The sequence below is a fragment of the Eurosta solidaginis genome, chromosome 4 (assembly GCF_040869045.1).
Source record: "Eurosta solidaginis isolate ZX-2024a chromosome 4, ASM4086904v1, whole genome shotgun sequence".
Classification (NCBI taxonomy): domain Eukaryota; kingdom Metazoa; phylum Arthropoda; class Insecta; order Diptera; family Tephritidae; genus Eurosta; species Eurosta solidaginis.
Genome location: NC_090322.1, coordinates 261,493,870 through 261,515,989, shown reverse-complemented (window position 1 = coordinate 261,515,989; position 22,120 = coordinate 261,493,870). Strand labels below are relative to the sequence as shown.

At 35.8% G+C, this 22,120-nt stretch overlaps 1 protein-coding gene across 1 annotated transcript in view; it reads left to right on the top strand.

Annotated features, from left to right (window-relative positions):
* LOC137248829 (protein sidekick-like) overlaps positions 1-22,120 on the top strand; it is a 90,892-nt gene that overhangs the window by 62,024 nt on the left and 6,748 nt on the right. The window contains exons 3-4 of the mRNA XM_067779725.1: positions 14,165-14,341; positions 20,163-20,910. Of these exons, the coding sequence (XP_067635826.1) occupies positions 14,165-14,341; positions 20,163-20,910 (925 nt within the window). The remainder of the gene's footprint in view (positions 1-14,164; positions 14,342-20,162; positions 20,911-22,120) is intronic.

The window sequence follows — 22,120 nt, the reverse complement described above, 5'->3', positions numbered from 1 at the left end:
AGTTCTTAGATGCTGTTTTGCGTTGTCTTTGTTGTTGTCATTGTAGCGAAACTCCCCCATCTTTGTTGTATTGTTTAGACCGTGTTGTCCACCACTACTATGGCTCCGTGCGCTTTTGTTGGTCTAATGATAACAAATACGTCAGCTTTCAAAAAAGTAAAAGCTTTCAAAACAAATCACATCCAAAAAGTATAAGCTTTCATTTACCAACTTCAACAACGACACGCTTTCAACAAGGTCACCGATTTAAAAAAAATTTAAGCTTTCAAAAAAATTATACAAAAATTAAATTGAAGTCTTTAAGGTTACCCGTTAAAAAAAATAAGTAAAACAGTTCCAATAAAGTAAAAGCTTTCATTATAGTTACCGGTTTCAAAAAATTAACCGGTTCCAAAGTGTACTTTGTTTCCAGAAAGCAACCGGTTTGAGAAAAGAAACAGTTTGTTGGAAATTTGAAAAAAAAATGTTCAAACAAGTGAAATATTTCAGAAATGGGACGGTTTCAGACTTGTATTTTTAGGACCTCTTAAGATGGGTTGATAAAACGGATGTAGGAAGTTGGGTTTATGAAGAATATGATTAAAATTCCTGGTTTAAGATTTCTTTTCAACCCACCTTAGTGCAGATTCAAATGCATCATTGCTACAAATGGTCACACTTGTCGACGCCAACTTCATTGCATTTTGTCCCGATTCAATTTTTTTTTTTGCGTACAAAGTCGGTAAATGGTTTGCAAAAAATATAGCAATTTTTGCATAAACTTTGAATACATTACAAATTCCTGGGAGAAAGAAGTTAGTGCAAATCGATGAGTAGAGTAGTTGGGTGTGAAAAACATTAGCTGGCATTGAGAAGCGTTGAATATACAGCGCTCAAATCATGAAAAAAACATATAAAAAGATAACAAGAAAAATAATAAAATTTTGTACAAATACTTTATACAAATTTTAGTATACACGAATATGTAATAGCCTCTCACAGGCGAAGCTTATACATATAAGCTCACCTGGCTGCATAATAGTTCATTCGATGAGTTGCATATCGAAAAAAATTGGTTTCTAGCATTTTATGTAGATATACAATGACCGGCAGCTGTGTCTTTCAATAATGTCTGCTTTTATAGAATACTTTGTGGCTAGAATTATTAGTGTAGTTAAATACTTTGTGCACCTTCTTATATGTATGGGTGATGCATGTAGAGTTTAACTACTATAAAATATATAGACATACATACATAAAGATTCTATTTCTTTTACTTTCTATCTATTTTTTATTAAGTCAATTAAGTTGTATTGTTCATTTCGTTTTATGCATGGCTATTTTGCGGCTTTACCATTTATGTTCTTCTATTATTTTAGTGAGATATTTTTTTGTGTTTTGTATTGTCAGGTAATTTATGAGTTATTTTACATTTCATTTTATTTTTCTCATGAGTTGGTCATATTGTTACGTACGCATGTGTATATTTGTTTGTATTTCTATACCCGGCAAAAAATTTGAACCTTTTATAAGATTTATTTCATATGGCCAAAAGGCTTATGGTAGCATGCTTTAAGGGCTTGGTAAAGTTGATATAGTCGTAAAACCATTATCGTAACCATATTTTTATTTATCCATATCAATTTGCATTTTTTATTGGTGCCTTCATCTATATCTTATATGTGACAATGTCACAAGAAAGAAGAAAATTCAAAAATAATAAGTATCTTAGTTAAAGCGTATCCAAAACAACATCCAAAAGCTAATGAATTCACCAAATGATATATTTATAGATACCGAAAAACCAATTGGTTTGTATGGTATGGTTATGGCTAGGGCGTTATGGTACGGCACCATTGTCTAACAACATTGATTTGCATCAGCTATTTTATACGGATATGGATATGTCAACTTTGTCAGCGCTTTTAGATCTATAAGGAATATTACTTGTATGATGTATTCTTTATAATACTCCTTTTTTTCTGGCCTAAGAGTTATCTGAAAGATAATGTTATGCATAAGGCTTATAGCCCATATAAAGTAAGGCTTACAAAAGGAATTGTTATAACGCGCCTGTACCAAATAAAATAAGGCCTACATAAGGCATTATTGTGAGATACTATAATATAGCAAGTACCTTTTATATAAGGCTTATAACCCAATAAGAATCGGGCTAACATAAGGTATTGTAAAAAGATAAAACATCGAGTACAGTAAATATAAATGAAATATATGGTTTATGAGTCAGGTTAAGGAATAGTATGCCATATTATAACCTAGTTTTAAGTGTTATTGTACATATAAAATCAAGTTTGCCTTGGACTTATAATAAGACACCATATGACTTTAAGTTCCTATATATGCCTTTATAATTACCAATATCAAAAAATTTATTCACGGATAGATTAGTAATAGCCATCGAAATTTATTTTCAGTTCCTACGTTTAAGATACGGGACAAGTAACATTTAAAAGTTTTAAAAGAAAGTTTCTCTAAACGGACAGTTGTTCGGCCTGTCCAGAACGCGTATATCAGCTATGAAAATATTCTCTTCAAAAATATATTTACCACATTTTGTTCGGCAACGGCATAAAAAACGTAGCCACCTTTTTTGAGAAAGATAAAAAAAGCAGTATACCAAAATCCTAAAATAGAGCTGTTTAGACAGCAAGACATATAGAATTCATATCTTTTATGGGTTCCTTCAAACCATCCTTATCGGCGTTCTATTTTTGAAATAAAAACTATATCCAGTTTGCTTAAAAATACTACGAAAATTTCTATTTGTAACATATCGTTTAAGTTTAGGCAACATTTATTTTTTATATTTCGGTTTACCTTACGAATAAGGCTTATTTGCACCGTTAATAAGCCTAAATTAAGGTATTACTATAAGGCATATGATGCACTTTTATATATTTTATTAACCTTATTGCATGATTTATCTTTCAGGAATTAAAGTTTTCCTTATTGCTTACAAGCGCTTGTGCATGTTTTTGCTGGGTATTCTTACGTAATTTTATTTTAATGTCTCTCACTAATTTAAAGTAACTGGTAATATTTAGATTCGGATAAAAGAAATTCTTGGGCATTGCAATAAAAATGTTTATTACTCTAACATGAAACGCTTACTACATGTAATATATATATTAGGGTGGTCAAAAATAGATATACTTTTGATAATACATCACCATTGTTGAGAAATACTTCTCTCTATTTACTCATAATTCCTATTCCTACTCCAATTGCTATGCATTTTATTTTTGTATTCTAATTCCTGGTCTTATTCCCATTCATAATCCTCTTCATATTTCTGTAAGCATTTTTATTATTTTTCCTATTCCAATTCCTATTCCTCTCCCGCCCCGTCCCTTGTGTCTATCACACTTCTATAGCCTCCATGTAGCATAACCTCCGACCTGGCTGAAGTTGATTAGGTTTGTCATTGCTCGAAATAGTTATAAAAAGTATTCCTTTTGACACCCGTGCTTAACAGCAGTGGAAGTGAGAGACTTTAATTGAGTTGGAGAAGCTTGTGAGAGAAGAAGATATGCTGACGTAGCTTCCAATGCTCCATAAACCTCTAGTCGTACCTGTCCTTATGTGCAAATTTTTCGGCTGGGAAAGAGGAACACATGCAATAAGTTGGGAGAAGAAGGAAGTTTGAGTCTCACTTCAGGCCTTGAATTGAAGCCAGATATCGTCCAGGATTCGCTGGCAACTTATGAACGAAAATTTATTCCCTATCATTTGAATACACAAGGTTTGTGTGCTTTTCAATCAATACAATTCTCATTGTAGTGAATGTAGTTCGTTTTATAGTGGAAGAAACAAGTGAGAGCATAAGAAATAGGAAACAAAGCCATTTACTTATATATGTATGTTTTATTACCCACATACTAAAAATACACAATCCAATTCCTACTTTGATTTGTTTAAGCAGCTCCTTTACGTATGCAAATAAATATGTTTGCCCATGTAAATTTATAAAATAAAAGAAATCCTACTATTTAACTTGGCTTGCTGTTATCTGACCAACGTCCAAAGTCTAAAACTAATTCAAGTTCTAAATGAAATGAATACAAAAGACCCACATAAAAAAATAAAAAATCAGATTTATCTGCAAATTTGCACTGATATGAAACCAGCGGACCAATAACTCTACATTCGAATGGTCCGCATTAGTTTTAGCTCGAAATCGAATATGCAGTGAACCCGCAAGGACTGAAACTAACAACGTCAGTTTAACATTCTCAGAGTTCAAAGCGAACTATTGTGTGTTGGGCGACGAATAAAGATGCTGGTGCAGAAGTGATATACATAATGTAACGAATTTACTGCAAATTGCCTTATTTGTAACCTTCTGCTAAGTTCGAATCACTAAACTGTTGAATAAATAACACCACTATTCAGTAATGCAAAGTGGTCTTTATTAAAGTACTTCACAATAAATAACTCTACTATTTCTCGACAGATAGCGTGCTTAATCAAAACTGACTCTCGCGCCTCGACTGTTGGTGCTTTTATACTCTGTGATTTCCTCGTTGCATCTTCTAGGCGCTTCCAGAATTTACTTAGTTACTGCCATATAATTATAACTACAGATACACGTGTATAGCTTCTCATATGCGCATGTATTTGTGAGCGACAATTCCACAATTACAATTGCATACCTTTGGGAGCATCTCAGATAAGATATCTGCATGTGTTTGTGCATCTCTTCTCCGCTGCGTGTACGTACATATGTGTAGACATAATGATTGATTCGTTTATGTAGATACATAACGATTGATTTATGGATGTGCATACAAGTTACTTTTAGCATCCGCTTAGAGATGACAGTACCCTTTAGTATTGCTAATACTCGTAACAATATGTATGTATGTTTTTCCTTTATGCGCCTTTGTAACGTAGCAAGTACCAGAACTTCTTTGCATATTTTTACATATTTAAACCCAGCAAGCAAAAGCGTAGATGAACGGAGTAAGCTGAATTTAGCGCGACATATTAGACACTTTTTTTATGAAGCATTGTTTTAAGTTAAAACTTTCGCCAGTTACATGAAAACTTCTGTACGATATACTCTAAAATTGAATACCCTCTCAGCAAACTTGTGGAGTCTCATCTCATCACTAAATCAATTGCTTTCGAAAAGAGTCATTTGGTTCGACTAATACGATATTGATAAATTTCCAACAAGATGCCAACCTTGCCTGTTTCCATACTTTAGGAACAATATAAGAATTTGACGGAGGCAGATTGAAGCTCTCAGCTTGATAATTAATTCTCAAAAGTTCGCTACATATCGCTGCTTCCATGACGAATGCATTAATACACGGACAAAAATTCTAGTTTATTTTTTTAAACATAGCAAAGTTTACTGCTGATTTTAATCTTTTTATACTACTTTTAAAAGCAATTTGTAAGATATCTTGGTTTTAATTTTAATCCAGACACTTGAAAAATATAATTTTGGATGAAAAGTTTAAAATTAAAACCAAAAAGTTTCACCCATACCGCGTTTTTAAACTTGTTTGTTATAAGCTATCATATATAATGGGTTTAAGTTTTAGTCCAAAAGTTTGAAAATGAAATTTTTTTGGACTAAATTATAAACCAAAACTTTAGAATTCAAAACCAGTCATATGAGCTCGTTTCGTTTTAAACTTTGCAAGATCTGCATTTAAAACCAAAAAACGTTTGGTCATATGTAGATCAACAAGTGTAAGATTTAAACCAAAACTTTCGACCGTGTAGCCTTGACCGTCGAATATGTAGTTTGTCCTAGTGCTTTCTTTACCATAGAAATAGAGAGTTTGAGTTGTTAAGTGATTAGATTTATTCGTCGTCAATGACAGATGATTGATTTCCTTGCTGAGGTCACTTATTTGAGCCCACTGTGCTAAACTAAACTCTAACTTAATTGGACCGAACACGAGTCGATGTTTGAATGCTCTTATTATTTATATAAGTCGGTTAATTTTGAAAAATCTCTCAGGATATCGGCGCATCAAAGTCTACTGGTTTATCAAACTTTTGAGAAAAATTTTCTCTCGCACCATTATTCCTAAAGCCGCTAAAGTCAGCATCCATGCTTGGCATTATGTATCAGTGCGGATACAATAAGACTATTTTATAACTTCACTTTAATTTGCGAGAGAGCGGACTTTACTTCCCAATTGCATACTTACTTAGTTCAAAGTATGCGAAATATCACAATTTTTTCAGTTTTCATTATTCGTTTTAACAAGAATTGCATTTACTTCAAATTTTTTTTTTTTTTTTTCAACTTCCTCAATACGAAGCAGATTTTGCGTAAAATATAGCTAATATGGTCCTTACACCCCAGGTATTAGTTTACTTTAAACCCAAGGCTAGTAACCACAGACGCATAACTAATGGTAGTGCCTTGCAATAATCGCACTACCTGCCATGAATAGGTAAAGCAGATGGTCTTAGTCTTTGTTGCGTTTAAATTAAGTTTGTTATTATTTGCCCATAAAGAGATACTTTCAATATCTTCATTCATTCTGAAAACTAGGTCCTCTGACAGGCCAATCGGACGAGACAAATATACCTGTGCATCGTCTGCATACAAATGTATTGACACACTCTTGCAACAATGGGTCATATCGTTCATAAACATTGAGAACAAAATGGGACCAAGTATAGAACCCTGTGGTACCCCCGCATCCAGGCGCTTTATCTCAGAACAACTATTATCAACCACTACTTTCTGCCACCGATTTCGTAGATAACTTTCCAGCAATTTCACAGCATTATTAGAGAATCCAAAATATTTACCAATCTTCAATAAAAGGATAGAATGATCCACCGTATCGAAAGCTTTGGAGAAATCCAAAGCGTTAGAACGGTTTGATCACCTCTGTCATAAGCTGGCCGAATGTCTTCAATAATTTTAAGCAAGGCAGTATTACGGCTATGGAAGCTCTGTATCCAGACTGATTTTCGTTCATTAGCTTATTGTTATTAAGGTAATCCGTAATTTGCGCGACCATCATTTTCTCCCATACTTTTGATAAAACCGGCAGAATGCTTATTGAACGAAAATCAGTTCATAAAATTGCCGACGGTTTCTTAGCAACTGGAGTAACTTTAGCTATTTTCCAAGAATCGGGAAAGGTTGAAGTTGTGATAGAAAAATTGTTTATGTGAGTGAGAGACGAAGCTATGTTGTGGATGATTAGTTTCAAAAATCTAAGACTTATACCATCCTCTCCAATGGCAGTCGATTTAATTAAAGTGGAAGGCATTAAAGTGGAAGGCATTTACTGGATTATAAACCAAATTTCCATTGATTTTGAAAAGACCACTATTTTTGAAATTACTTGACTGTAAAAAGAAGTCGTTCATTAAATCTGGGTACAAGTTACAACCTGAGTTAGTTTTCCCTCCTATACCTACGGATTTTAAATTTTATTTCTTTAAAAAAAATCAACGATATTTTAAGCTTTTTAATAAACATTTTTCCATTTACGCCTGCACACAATTTAATGCTGTAAATTGCTAAAGCGATCAAATAAAAGCTAAGCTCTTTTTAGAAAAATATACTTTGCTACTAAAACCAAATATTAGTCCGTATTTTCTTCTTATGTGAATCATAAAGTAAAATAAGCTAATTTATATCGACAAAGCTTCTGCATTTGATGCATTATTTCTTAATATCCTTGCTAACTTATAGAGAGAACAAATGTAAATATATAATGAACTGACAAAAATACATACATACATATGGACTTTTGAACAAACATAAACTGTAATACCCAAATATAGACATACTTCAATACTGGAAACGAAAGGCACAAAAACAAACAAAGAAAATATTTTATATATGGGGCATGTCATCTTATATCGAATATGTTTACTTTTTAACTTTTTTTTTTTAATTTCAATATTGAAAATTGAGGAATTGCATGCAAAAAGGGGTCATGGTCCAGCTTATGCCAAGATAAAATATTTATTTAACGATTCTTTGTTTTTCAAGAAAGGGGAGACCTCGACTGAGAAAATATGTGGACGAAAACTTGGTCTGCCTTGATGCTCCGAATCGCCGTTAGATAACGCAAAAGAGGCGTAATTTTATTCTACCTCATCCATGCTCCATGCATCTGCTACGAAATGCGTTCCCAATGGGATTGGCTTTGGTGTACCCGCCAGCCATATCACTATATGACTATATACCATAGTGATATCTCGGGTAACTGTCAAGCGGATATCTTAGCCCGCATCGTTACAACTGAATCGGAGGAAGGTAGTTGTAGGGATTTCGGGATTCCGCTGTCCAACTGTGGATTGCTTCTCCATAGCTAGGCCTAGAGTCAGCTCAGGAAACGTTGAGCGGACACCACGTCTTGCAGGGTAGCAAGATCTTTTTGGCCGAAATTGGATGGCAGGAAGTCTGCTGAAATAATTGGGTTCACTAAGGCTCACCTATCGATGGTCATTAGGGTTTTGACAGGACACTGTCCCATGGGTATCCATATGGTATGTCTCAATATACTGGAAACTCCATCCTGCTGCAGCTGTATGAGGGATGATGAGGTGGAATCACCAAATCACTTTATGCTTGATTGCACAGCTTTTGCCAGAACTAGGCGAAAGTACTTCGGTTGCGACTCACTTGGATCTCCCGAGGATTTACCCAAAGTGGAGATCGGTGTCATTCGGAGCTTTATCGTTGCTACCCAACGATTCTCTAAGTAGCTAGACCTAAGTCACCGTTATTTTTGGGGTATGTGGTATCACAACGCACCTTCGTGTTATCCAAGTGAGCTTTCCTTTTCAGGGCAGCTGCCACTTAACTTAAACTAACCTAACCCGCCAGTCATGGACTTCTAATCAGAAGGATCTTGCTACTCACCTGAAACCAGCATCAGCCCAACTAAGCAGTTGCGAAGCCCATCAATACATGAGCAGACCACGGGCGGCATGCAGAGCTCAGTAGCACCCATGCTGGCTAATTGATCTGCGTGGAAATATTCTTGAATACTCTTATGAGCCCAGACCCTGATAATCTCAGTCTCAACATAGTGGGATGCAATTGCACTCGAGACGAGGTACACCCAGACCATCATCAATTGCACCATAGTTGAACTGCAGACTTGAATATCCGCTTGATATTTGAGTAGATGTCAACCATTGTTGCCCTAGACAGTCTCACATTCACCGCATTCTTAATCACATAAATCACAGCAACTTCCGCTTGTAAGACTGTTCATTGATTTCCAGAAAAAGCCCTCTTCCCAACCAACGTTCTCGTCTAACTTCGTTCCATGCGTAAACCACTAAACTGGTCCACTGCCTAACTGAGTGCTTCTGACGTGTACTCTCCCGTACGATAGACTAAGCTGAAGAGAAGAGCCTGTCCTGTTGGAAATAAAGGCCTCTTTCTAATCGCCTGTTTTCTCTACCTTCTTTCCACTTCTTATTTGTCTGACGGTTTACTTTTCGCTTTATTTTTTCTTGTTATTCTTGGTGTTTTGCGTATTTTATATGCAAACACTGACTCCAACATCCTCACTAATTGGGATGTCCACTCTGCACCTGGCAGGACCATAGCAATATTTTTATTGTTGTAACGACAAAGCAAATGTTTTGCTGAAATTGAATCTAGTACTACATCTTCTAATGGTTCTCACTCTTTAGCAAAGGACCAAAGAAACGTTTTGACTAACGGTATTGTGTTTGGTCGATTTAAGATGGAACGAATCATATGTATTATAAAACAGATGTGTATAAGCAGGATAATAAACTTTAGCAATTGTGCTCCTAAATACACAGATACCAAATTTTAACACAAAAACTTCCATATTAGCAAAAATAAAAATGCAAAATATGTTCGTAGAAATATTTTAATGAATTTTTCCTGCAATTCTCCTATTTATACGCACACACACATGGACATATGTAAAAAGCACAAACATGCTAAGAACAAACATAATTTTTTTTTTTATATTTGTTCGGCTAAAGAGATTTTATTAAATTTTAACAAAGAGAATTCGTCTAACGTAAACTTGGGAAAACAGGCATGTGGGTTTATATTACTGGCTTAAACTGGCTGAATCAAGGATCATAAAAAAATATATCTACAAATATGTATAGATGTAAATATGTGTCATTGTCAATTTGCGCAATGGTTGTCTGTAACGATGCCAATTTCCAACAAATAGTGGCTGTTGTCCTTACTACAATTGCCGTTGTGTGCATACATACATACAAGCAAGTGACTTACTATTCGGTGTAGGTGTTTATGTTGACAGTTAGCAATATCCTTTTTCAGCAATTGATTTTTATATCACTTTTTACTCTATTCTATTACAAATATGTCTGCACTCTATTTCCTTTATTTGTTCAATTTTATTGTATTCAATTGATTGATCGACATTTGTACTGGTGCCCATTCTATGTATGTATGCATGTATGTACCATACGCTTGTACATCTGTTTGTACACTTATAAATAAAAAAATCGCTTTATAAATAAATTCCCATAGCAGGAAAGTAAATTCTACTGAGCTTTCACATACGTGTTGGCATTCATCCAGGATATAGTTTTTAATGTTTGTATGTATGCATAAACATTCAAAAATGGTACTATTTGCTTAAATTTATCAAACTGTGCTAATGAATATATGCATCTCTTTACTTAGAGCAGATTTTTTTTCTTAATAAATATTTTCAGGACCCCCAAATATTCTACTTTAAGCTAAATTGAACTGGCCGGTCCATGAAAACCTCACATAGACTCATAGACTCAATGAGTCCGTAGTGTTACCAGAAGTTTATTTAACAACAAAAATAAAACTGAAAAACCCTATCAAAAACCAGGACCTATCTTATAAAAAAACTCCGTCCTCTTGCCAAATACTAGAAGCTTCCTAGGACTTAAGCCACTTGCTGCTTCTATATCGGACAGCAGTAACACTCCTAATAGCAGGAGTTTTAGCATAGCAAGCGCAAGGCACGAGCACAAAACGTGCTTGATCGTTTTCGCCTCCAACCCACATCCTACATCTGCTATCACTAACCAATTCTAATTTAAAGGCATGTGACGCCAGAAAGCAGTGTCGATTCAGAATACCCGTCATGAGTCTACAGTCCTCTCTTTTTAATGATAAAAGCAACTTTATTAGTCTAAGGTTGTAAGAACTACACATAATCTTTCACACTTTACATCCCCGCGCTTGGATCCATGCCTTTGCCGCAGGGTCGATCATGTGCACCTCTCGCCTTTTCTTAATATCGCCCAATCTAATTGGGACGTCTACGGAGCAAGCTTCAAGAGGTGTGCCCTTTTTAGCTAGTTGATCTGCTTTACAATTCCCAACTATTCCCATATGCCCTGGGACCCAATATAGATGTATTCTTCTCCCTGTCCCGATTCTCTCCAAATACTGCCTACACTCTAACATGCATTTAGATGCTGTGCTATGCGAGATTATTGCCTTAATTGCTGCTTGGCTGTCAATATAAAAGATAACACGGCTGCAGTTAAAGCTATTCTCCTCCACTGTTTCTACTGCTTTGGTTAAGGCTAATACTTCCGCTTGGAAACGCTACAGTGATATGGCAGCTTGCAGGATCTGTTTATTTCCGGATCAGCACAGTATACCGCAGATCTTCCTCCTTCCACTACTTTGGACCATCTGTGTACACATGTATCGCCTGGTCCGCCATTTGAGTACCCTTGCGCCAACCATCCCTCTCTTTTGTGCCTTTAAGATCTCCTTCTAAGGGCTGATAAGAAATCAGGTAGTCTGTTCGTCCTGTAATTGATGGCGCTACACTACCATGGCCGTATGGTCTGCGATCAAGCTGCCCCGAGCGCTGAGCCTCGTTGCAGTTGTTAACGCCATGTTCTTTGCTACCATGTCTACAGGTGGAATGTGCAGAATCGCATACAGTGCAGCCTTCCGAGTTATTTTCAGGGATCCCGTAATGCATTGATAACCTACATACCACCTCTAATTTTTTGAGGTAGGTTCTTTTTGTGTGGCCTTCTACCAAACAAGAACTCCATAGTATAGAATAGAGTTTACAATCGCCATAAATATTCAAAATTCCATTAAATAATAGTAATGCCATTTATCAAAGTTAAAGCGTTTTTGCATTTTGTTTTGTTTTTTTTTTTTATGTGTTTTGTTGAAGGAGGAAAAGCTTTATGTACTGAAAGGGACATTTAAAGCTTCGCTGTGAGATTCTTGGAGAGTACGAATCCCTTTCACCTTTTTAGGGCTTCCCACTAAAGCCTTACCCCTCAAGACTCGCCTGACTCTCCGTACCTGGGACCGCATTTCCTAGAACTTATGGTATGGGGCGCGCTACGTGAGCTTCTTAGCTACTGTCACGCAAATCGAGCAGGCATCCATCTTCTCGTTTTCTGAGAAGAATATTCCTCACCTGTTGACCTTATCCCAGCTTTCTCTTCGGCACTCATTTTATTGATGACACCAGTCTTTTCTACTCTCCTTCGTTGTTGGGCGAAGTTTTCGCATTGGAAGAAGGTGGGGCGTACATCGTCTACATAACCACAGTACAAGCAATTCGGATAATTAACTTTCCGCATTCTTTATTTACGGATCAGACCGTACCCGGCTACAAATTTTGTCAGGTGGAAGGCGACCTATCCACGTGGTCGCTTCAATTACGAGGACAGTTCTGGGATTACTTAGCTGTACCGCTTGCCTACAGCTGCTCAACTGTTCTTGCCAAATCGATTTTCCTTGCGCTTATTTGGCTACAGCAATTCTACTCCCTTCCGATCCGCTGTCGCATATTGTTATACAGTCGAGACCGTGCAATAAACCGAAGTTATTCGCAGCACTCCTCTTTGCGTTTAACCTTGGTGAGGGCGGTTCGGTTCTTTCAATGTTTCATTACATCCGTCCAATATTCAGCAGCGTTTAAAAATAAAATCCGAGGGGAGCTCATACAAGTAGCTTCATTGTGACTGACTTTGGCTCTCCAATATGCGCATCCCTTTTACATACTGCTAAAGTCATGCACAATGAAGATAATTCAAAACGGTCAATTTGGTATCTAGGCTCAGCGCAAGATATTTCGTGCTGGTGCAACTATCATATTCCTGAATGAGAATGAGTTTGGGCCTTCCCGAAAAATGCATTCATCCCTCTGCAAAGGTTGTCGAGAAACAGATTTGATATTGAGACTATAGCGTGCTTCTCATTTGGATCACTTGCAAGGAAGTTTTTTAGAACCCGCTCAAGTTATACATATGTAAGTAATGGTAATAGTCATAGTCATAGCTTTAGCTATAGTGTTAGTCGTAATTGTAGAATAATATGGGCTTTTAGCTTACGGCGCAAACGTACAGGCGTAGAAGCGTAAGTTCTTAATAACTTTAGCGTAGCAACGTGCTAGCTTCAGCGTAATAGTTTATGAGCATGACATATGAGCGTGAAATCGTATTAGCGTAGTGCCGTATTTCTGCAATAGAACAACGGAGTACGGTAAACATATGCTCGCGCAAAGCTTATTAGCATAGGAACGTATTTTCGTATTGGAAGATAAGCATTTTGGCGCAAATGTAAAGTAGTATATTACCGTGAAATCCTAAAATAGCAAAGCTATTTCTTAGTCGTAATCGTGATTGTAGGTTCTTTATAGTGGTGGTCGGAGTCATTGTCGTAAGCGCATGCGTAATATCGTATTGCGTAATCGCTTACTATCTTAATCGTATCAATGTAAAAGCGTATTGACGTACAAGACTATGAGAATATTAAACACAATCTACTACCTAACTCCCCTTCCTCTTATCCATCGCCCTCCCGTTATTAATTCAATGTAATGACTAGATCACTTCTAGTTCAATCAAACCGGCGAACTAGCTCTAAGATTTTAGTCTGATTACTATTACCTCTTTCTGAACCAATTGAACTAGTTAAGCTCTTTTTTTGCAAATATTTGGAAATCTTGCTGATCTCGTTAACCACAATGCCTATTAACTACCTGCTGTGTCCACTTTATGGCGTTGGATAGCATTCATTTTGTTTTCAGTTTACTATCTCTTCTTCACTTTTCTTTATACTCCTTGTCAATACTCGTGGCCTCTCTTATACTTAATTAAAATACTGTGCAACCAATACATTCTCTTAAGTGTACACTTTACTAAGAATAGATTTTTTTTGCTTTTTCTTTATTTACAGGATATCCACAACCCACATATCGTTGGTTAAAGGATGGCATACCAATTGGTGGTTTCTCTTCGAGTCAATATTATCGTTTACAAAAAACACGTCGTGAGGATGCTGGCAGCTATCAATGTATAGCAAAAAACGATGCTGGTTCGATATTCAGTGAAAAAATTGACATCGAAGTTGCATGTAAGTAAAAAGCATTCATGAGAATACCAATACATATGCATATATGCACATTAGAGTGTTTCCAAATAGAAAATAGTTTCCCCCTAAATTTTTAAATTTTTAGCCAACTGCCATTAATAATTCTTAAGCAATATTTCTACTAGACCCTATTGGTAAAAGCGTAAACTTTTTCATAATAAAGATTTTCAAAGGCGTTTTTGTCGCTTTTGAAGTATCTATTGATGATCGTAACTTTAGTCTAAACAAGTAAGGAAGGCTAAGTTCGGGTGTAACCGAACATTACATACTCAGCTGAGAGCTGTGGAGACAAAGTAAGGGAAAATCACAATGTTGTAAAAAGAACCTAGGGTAACCCTGGAATGTGTTTGTATGACATGTGTATCAAATGGAATGTGTTAATGATTATTTAAAACGTAGTGGGCCTAAGTTCTATAGGTGGACGCCTTTTCGAGATATCGCCATAAAGGTGGACCAGGGGTGACTCTAGAATTTATTTTGTACGATATGAGTATCAAATGAAAGGTATTAATGAGTATTTTAAAAGGGCGTGGGCCTAAGTTCTATAGATGGACGCCTTTTCGCGATATCGCCATAAAGATGGACCAGGAGTGACTCTAGAATTTGTTCGTACGATATGAGTATCAAATAAAAGGTGTTAATAAGTATTTTAAAAGGGCGTGGGCCTTAGTTCTATAGGTGGACGCCTTTTCGAGATATCGCCATAAAGGTGGACCAGGGGTGACTCTAGAATTTGTTCGTACGATATGGGTATCAAATAAAAGGTGTTAATGAGTATTTTAAAAAGGAGTGGGCCTTAGTTCTATATGTGGGCGCCTTTTCGAGATATCGCCATAAACGTGGACCAGGGGTGACTCTAGAATGTGTTTGTACGATATGGGTATCAAATTAAAGGTATTAATGAGGGTTTTAAAACGGAGTGACCCTTAGTTGTATATGTGAAGGCGTTTTCGAGATATCGAACAAAATGTGGACCAAGGTGATCCAGAACATCATCTGTGGGGTACCGCTAATTTATTTATATATGCAATACCACGAACAGTATTCCTTCCAAGATTCCAAGGGCTTTTGATTTCGCCCTGCAAAACTTTTTCATTTTCTTCTACTTAATATGGTAGGTGTCACACCCATTTTACCAAGTTTTTTTCTAAGGTTATATTTTGCGTCAACAAACCAATCCAATTACCATGTTTCATCCCTTTTTTCGTATTTGGTATATAATTATGGAATTTTTTTTTATTTTCGTTATTTTCGATATCGAAAAAGTGGGCGTGCTTATAGTCGGATTTCGGCCATTTTTTACACCAATACCAAGTGAGTTCAGATAAGTACGTGAACTGAGTTTAGTGAAGATATATCGATTTTTGCTCAAGTTATCCTGTTAACGGCCGAGCGGAAGGACAGACGGTCGACTGTGTATAAAAATTGGGCGTGGCTTCAACCGATTTCCCCCTTTTTCACAGAAAACAGTTACCGTCCTAGAATCTAAGCCTCTACCAAATTTCACAAGGATTGGTAAATTTTTGTTCGACTTATGGCATTAAAAGTATCCTAGACAAATTAAATGAAAAAGGGCGGAGCCACGCCTATTTTGAAATTTTCTTCTAATTTCGTATTTTGTTGCAGCATATCATTACTGGAGTTGAATGTTGACATAATTTACTTATATACTGTAAAGACATTAACTTTTCTTTTTAAATTTGAATTTAAAAAAAAAATTTTTTTTTTAAATGGGCGTGGTCGTTCTCCGATTTTGCTAATTTTTATTAACCAGACATATAGTAATAACAGTAATGTGACTGCCAAATTTCATCATGATATCTTCAACGACTGCCAAATTACAGCTTGCAAAACTTCTAAATTACCTTCTTTTAAAAGTGGGCGGTGCCACGCTCATTGTCCAAAATTTTACTAGTTTTATATTCTGCGTCATAAGTTCAACTCACCTACCAAGTTTCATCGCTTAATCCGCATTTGGTAATGAATTATCGCACTTTTTCGATTTTTCGAAATTTTCGATATCGAAAAAGTGGGCGTGGTTATTGTCCAACATCGTTCATTTTAAATAGCGATCTGATATGAGTGCCCAGGAACCTACACACCAAATTTCATCAAGATACCTCAAAATTTACTCAAGTTATCGTGTTAACGGACCGACGGACGGACGGACGGATGGACGGACATGGCTCAATCGAATTTTTTTTCGATACTGATGATTTTGATATATGGAAGTCTATATCTATCTCGATTCCTTTATACCTGTACAACTAACCGTTATCCAATCAAAGCTAATATACTCTGTGAGCTCTGCTCAACTGAGTATAAAAATGAGGAAACGAAACACTGTTAATACAACAACAACAACAACAACAAGACGGCGGAATAAATAACACAAATCCGCCGGAGTTGCCTGCTTCCATTCAGCATATCAATTTTCTGGCGGCCAATTCGAGTTAAATTCGTCTTTCGTCATATGCCAAAATCTATTTAAGCTTTCTTAAAAAGTCCTTGCGCAATTTCTGGATGGCTGCATCAAATACACCAAGAGCTCTTCCGCTCCTTATGATATACTTTTCGACTTAAAATAAAGAATATTGTGGTAGATGTACATATTTTAGCACAAATTTTTACAAAAAAGTGTCCTTTCTTAAAAGAACCAATTTTCTTTAATTATTTAACTATTTTGATGCAATCCCTTCAATTTAACAAGTGAAAAAACTCCTATGAAATGGCAGAGAAATCTCCCTCTCCCTCATATTCATAATACCTACTTTTCGCCCATAACCGGTTTCCGCTTTTTCCAACATTGTTCAGAATAGGAGGAAAGGGAGAAGCGAAAAAACTCACAAAGAATTTTTATTTAGAATACGAGGAATGGGAGAAGGGAAAAAACTCGCACGGAGTTTTCGTTTAGAATTGGACTGGATATTTTCGGGCACTAGTAACATTCAAGGAAAAACTTACTATTCAATTAGTTTCACCATCAGCTTTTTAAGGAAACTTCACTGATCTTTTATTTTAATACCGTCTTCAATTCGAAACTTACGAGATAAAAAGAAATGGGCTTTGAAAACTCCGCTAGAGACCTTTAAACTGCAGTTTATCGAGGCTTTCTTGGACCAAGCTTCGCCTTTTCCACCAAATAATCGGTACCTGGAGGTATATCATGAACATGCGATTTTTTTTTTTTTTTTTTTTTTTGAGACACTCTAATGTACATGCAAAACCAGGTTCACAAAATTCTATTATTTAAACAAAGAAGGACGAAAAACAGGAAATCTTATATAAAAAAGTTTGAGTGACAAATTACAGACAGTTCAAGTAATTGTTTTGATAGCAAATAATATTTAAAAAAAGATTTGCACTATAGGAAATTTACAAACCGTATATGCAGCTTGGGAAACTATTTAGAATTTAAATAAATGTAGCAGGAATATAAAGATTACAACTTCTTTTAAATCTTTCTACCTCTGCCTCAATCTTGCTCGTCACTACTAGCTGCGGCACTCTGCCAAAGGGGGCTGGCCAGACTGAAGTAAAAAACGTAGTCATAACATCGCTAACTTCGTGCAAACAAATATATAAGGATAGCTTTTTGAGAATAAATTTTGAATTATTTTAGCAAGATTTTCTTGCGTCCCAGATGAATTTACGAGTACGACGAATGCACTGAATATGTTAAAAGTGCTAAAAGCAAAAAACAAAAAAGGTGTTCTTTTGGTTGATTCATTTCCTTATATATTTAACCAACACGCAAAGTAACCGAATTGAGCTATTAGCTATTTTTTTTTTACAATTTTTGTTGTTATATCGGCCTACTGATTTGTAATATCGCGAGTTAATATCGAGCTCAAGGCCTAACAATAATTATTTTATCATTATTATTGTTATAATATATTTTTTCTTAATTGAAAACATTTTAAATTAGAATAGAAGAAAAAAAAAATTTAGACAACTGCCAAAGCTCGTTGTATAGATCCATTTCAGAACTGCTAAATTCCTTCATCGGCAACGTTTAGGCGCCGCTGCTATAACCATTCGCCATCACAGCGGTTTTTTGTTTGTCTTCATTATTCCTACTTCAATTCTGGTTCTTACCAATTGATATTCACAGCACTGCGACATCTGTTACAGAATAGTTTTATTTCTTCTATTCTAATTTAAAATGTTTTCAATTAAGAAAAAATATATTATAACAATAATAATGATAAAATAATTATTGTTAGGCCTTGAGCTCGATATTAACTAGCGATATTATTTTTTTTAAATATATATACATTTGTGGGTAAAAAACGCTTATCATCACTTAGATAATGTTTAGGAGACCTATCTAGCGGCAGTTATTGAAGACTCGCGGTAGTGGTTAAATAACACGCCATAAAACAAGTTGTGCGTTATAGCGGAGACACGCACCTCTGTAGGCCGTCGTGTATAACCTATAGCTGAATCGGTAGCGATGAATCGTGGACACACACACTTTTTGTTCATATAATTGGAAAACAGTGCAGAGATAAAATGGAGAGACACATTTCAGTTACAGCTAAGTATAATGCAAACTGAAATGTAGCAGTACTCGTTTTCTGGCAACAATTTCATAAGTGTAGATAAAGCTGTGCTCTTGGCAATCCATACAAAGCTTAAGTGCATGTGTATGTAGATGTAAAAAAACACAGCCATTAACAGATTAAATGGTTGCTTACACAAACGCTGTTAACTCAATATTTACCAATTATTTATTGAGTATTATCAAAACTGCGTGCATATGACTTGGCTCGTTGCTCGTTATTCAACTACTACGATGCTAGTACTATTACCAGCAAAGCCACAGTTTCAATTTTGGTAACCGACGGAAATTTATTTGGCGTTCATCTGTATGCCGTGCAGCGGAGCAAGCAGTGGCGTAAATTATGTGCTCAAATTTTGCTCTCCATACTCATTGTACACACATACTACTACAAAATATGTTGCGTTTGTGCACCGCTGCTATAATTCCATGCATTTTTGGAGTTTTCTTTTGAGAATTTTATAATAAATCCGAATCTGTTAGGAACGACGTAGAAAAATATTGCTCTTTCCAAGTTTACGCACTCTCTGCTTATAAACATTAGGGTGGCCTTCAAACCTTTAAATTTTGTATTTGTGATTTTGTTCAATTTCCCCATTTTAAACGGTAATACCATAGTTAAAGATACAACATATACATTTTGGTAGGCTAAAACGTGTCCTCCGGGGACAAAGTTCTATCTGTTATGAAGACATTACTTAACCGTCCCCACTCGCTGCCAAATTTTATGCGTTATATCATTAGCGTATTATTCGAGGTTGAAGAGCAAAATTTAAAAAAAAAACAACGCATAAACGACAGTGGAATTAATTAAATCTCTCCACTTGTGTGACTTCCTGCTTCAATTTGAGAGGAACTTCAAACCGGTGAAACAAAATTAACAACCATCCCAAAGAATAAACAAACTGGCGCACAAAGAACCTTTTTAAGCATGCCTTAATTACTTGTTTCCTTTTAAGATTACTTTCTCTAAATATATAGCCTTTCCATACACCTAGTAAGTTCTTGGCTGCGCTAAAGTGAGCTACTCTGGCTTTTTTCTGTTTTTATTTACTTTTACTTGTTGTTGTCTTATTCAATCAGACAACATCCGTTTTCCAAGCGAACAATTGCTGCTATGTGAGAATTTTCTTAATGGCAACGACATCGTTTTGACGCCTACAAATAACTAAATTTTTTCCAGCTGGCAGACGCACTTAAATCATACATTTTTTTATACATTTTTTTCCCTTCTTTCAGATATGGGTGTCTTTGAAAACACTACGCTGGGCCATCTCACAGTGACATCAGGTCATCCAGCCGTTTTCGATTTGCCACCAATCGAGTCACAACCACCGCCATCAGTGATGTGGCAAACAGTTGATGGTCCGCTGAACTATGACATTAAGTATGCTGTAACGAAATCGAATCAATTGATTATACTCAGCGCTGATGAAGATGATCGCAAAGCGTATCGTGCGCGTGCTATTAATACACAAATGGGCAAAGAGGAAAATAGTGCATTTATCCAATTGAATGTGAGTGGTGATCCATATGTTGAAGTAGCACCAGAAATCGTTGTACATCCACAAGATATGAAAGTGAGACGTGGCGAACAGGTGGCGGTTTTGGAGTGTATTGCTAATACGCGTCCATTGCATGAGCTGGAAACGCTGTGGCTTAAGGATGGCATACCCATTGAAAATTCTGGTGTACCGCATACACTTAACGATCCATGGAATCGTTCACTATCATTACTGTCAGCCAATTTAACACACTCAGGCGAGTATTCGTGTCAGGTGCGGTTACGTAGCGGCGGTTATGACACTGTCAGTGTTAGCGCCAAAGTGGAGGTGTTAGAGGCGCCTACATTTTTCACACAAATGCGCACGGACACGTTTGGAGAATTTGGTGCAATGGTTACGTTACCCTGTGATGTTGTGGGTGATCCAATGCCAGTGGTGAAATGGTACAAGAATGCAGAACCAATAGTTACACATGACGAGAAGTAAGTATGGGTTGGGTATGAGAAATGGAGAGTAGAAATGTGTGTGAATGCATCAACACTAAAACGGGCCGATTTGTAGTGCATCAAAAACACGAAAATATCGCATATGCCAAAACTATGTAATAATGAAAGATATCGGGATCGAAATAAGTTTTAGCCTCATATTGCGTTAAACAAAGTTGCTTAGAATGGTTCTTATAAAATCCACCCTAATAGGTAATGTAGATTTAAATAACTTTTTAAAGTTGATTAAATATTGCAGATCGAACTCAGTATTAAATCTTAAGGATTACAAAGAAGATTTCTAAAATTCAAACTTATAGTTAAAGATTAAATATTACATTTAAAAAAAAAATATTTGGTGTTACGGCTAAAGATTGTAAATTATAGAAAAACCAGTAAAGATTACAAATTAAGGCAGGTTGTCTGAAAAATTTTCTACTTACTATTCCAAAAACAAAATACAATTTTTCAAATTTAGAAAAATTAAAAAATAACAATAATTATCATTAGAAAAAAATTATTGTTCTGGCCTTGAGCTCGATTCGAACCTTGAACGATTTATCAATAGGCCGATAAAAACAAAAACAATTGTTAATAAACCATGAGCACTTGGGAATGTCAAACAAAGTAATTGACAATAAACAAAAATCCAGCATTATCAGTGATTTGCACCAGATGGCGCAACACTGAATAAATATAGTTGGTAAAAAGGAATAGAAGTAGCAAATTTGCCAGTCAAACAAACCACCGCTGTATAGCTAAATGGTTAGCGCAGCATGCCTAAACCGTACTGATGATGAAGGCTTAGCACCCTTCGAAATGGATCTATCTGCGCAGCTATGGCAGGTTGTCTGAAAAATTTTCTACTTACTATTCCAAAAACAAAATGCAATTTTTCAAATTTAGAAAAATTGAAAAATAACAATAATTATCATTAGAAAAAAATTATTGTTCTTGCCTTGAGCTCGAATCGAACATTGAATCATTTATCAATAGGCCGATAAAAACAAAAACAATTAGTAGTTTATTTTCTCCTAAATGCGAATCCTTATTTGGTACAGTGAATAAAAGTATAAGGCAATGCTTTCAAACTCGTAAATGGCTCATTGTCACGTAGACCACAAAGTAAAGCAATTTCTCGTATAAATTTACGAGGTTTGGATGATTTACAAGTTTTACTAAACATTTCATTTTTTAAGAGCATCTT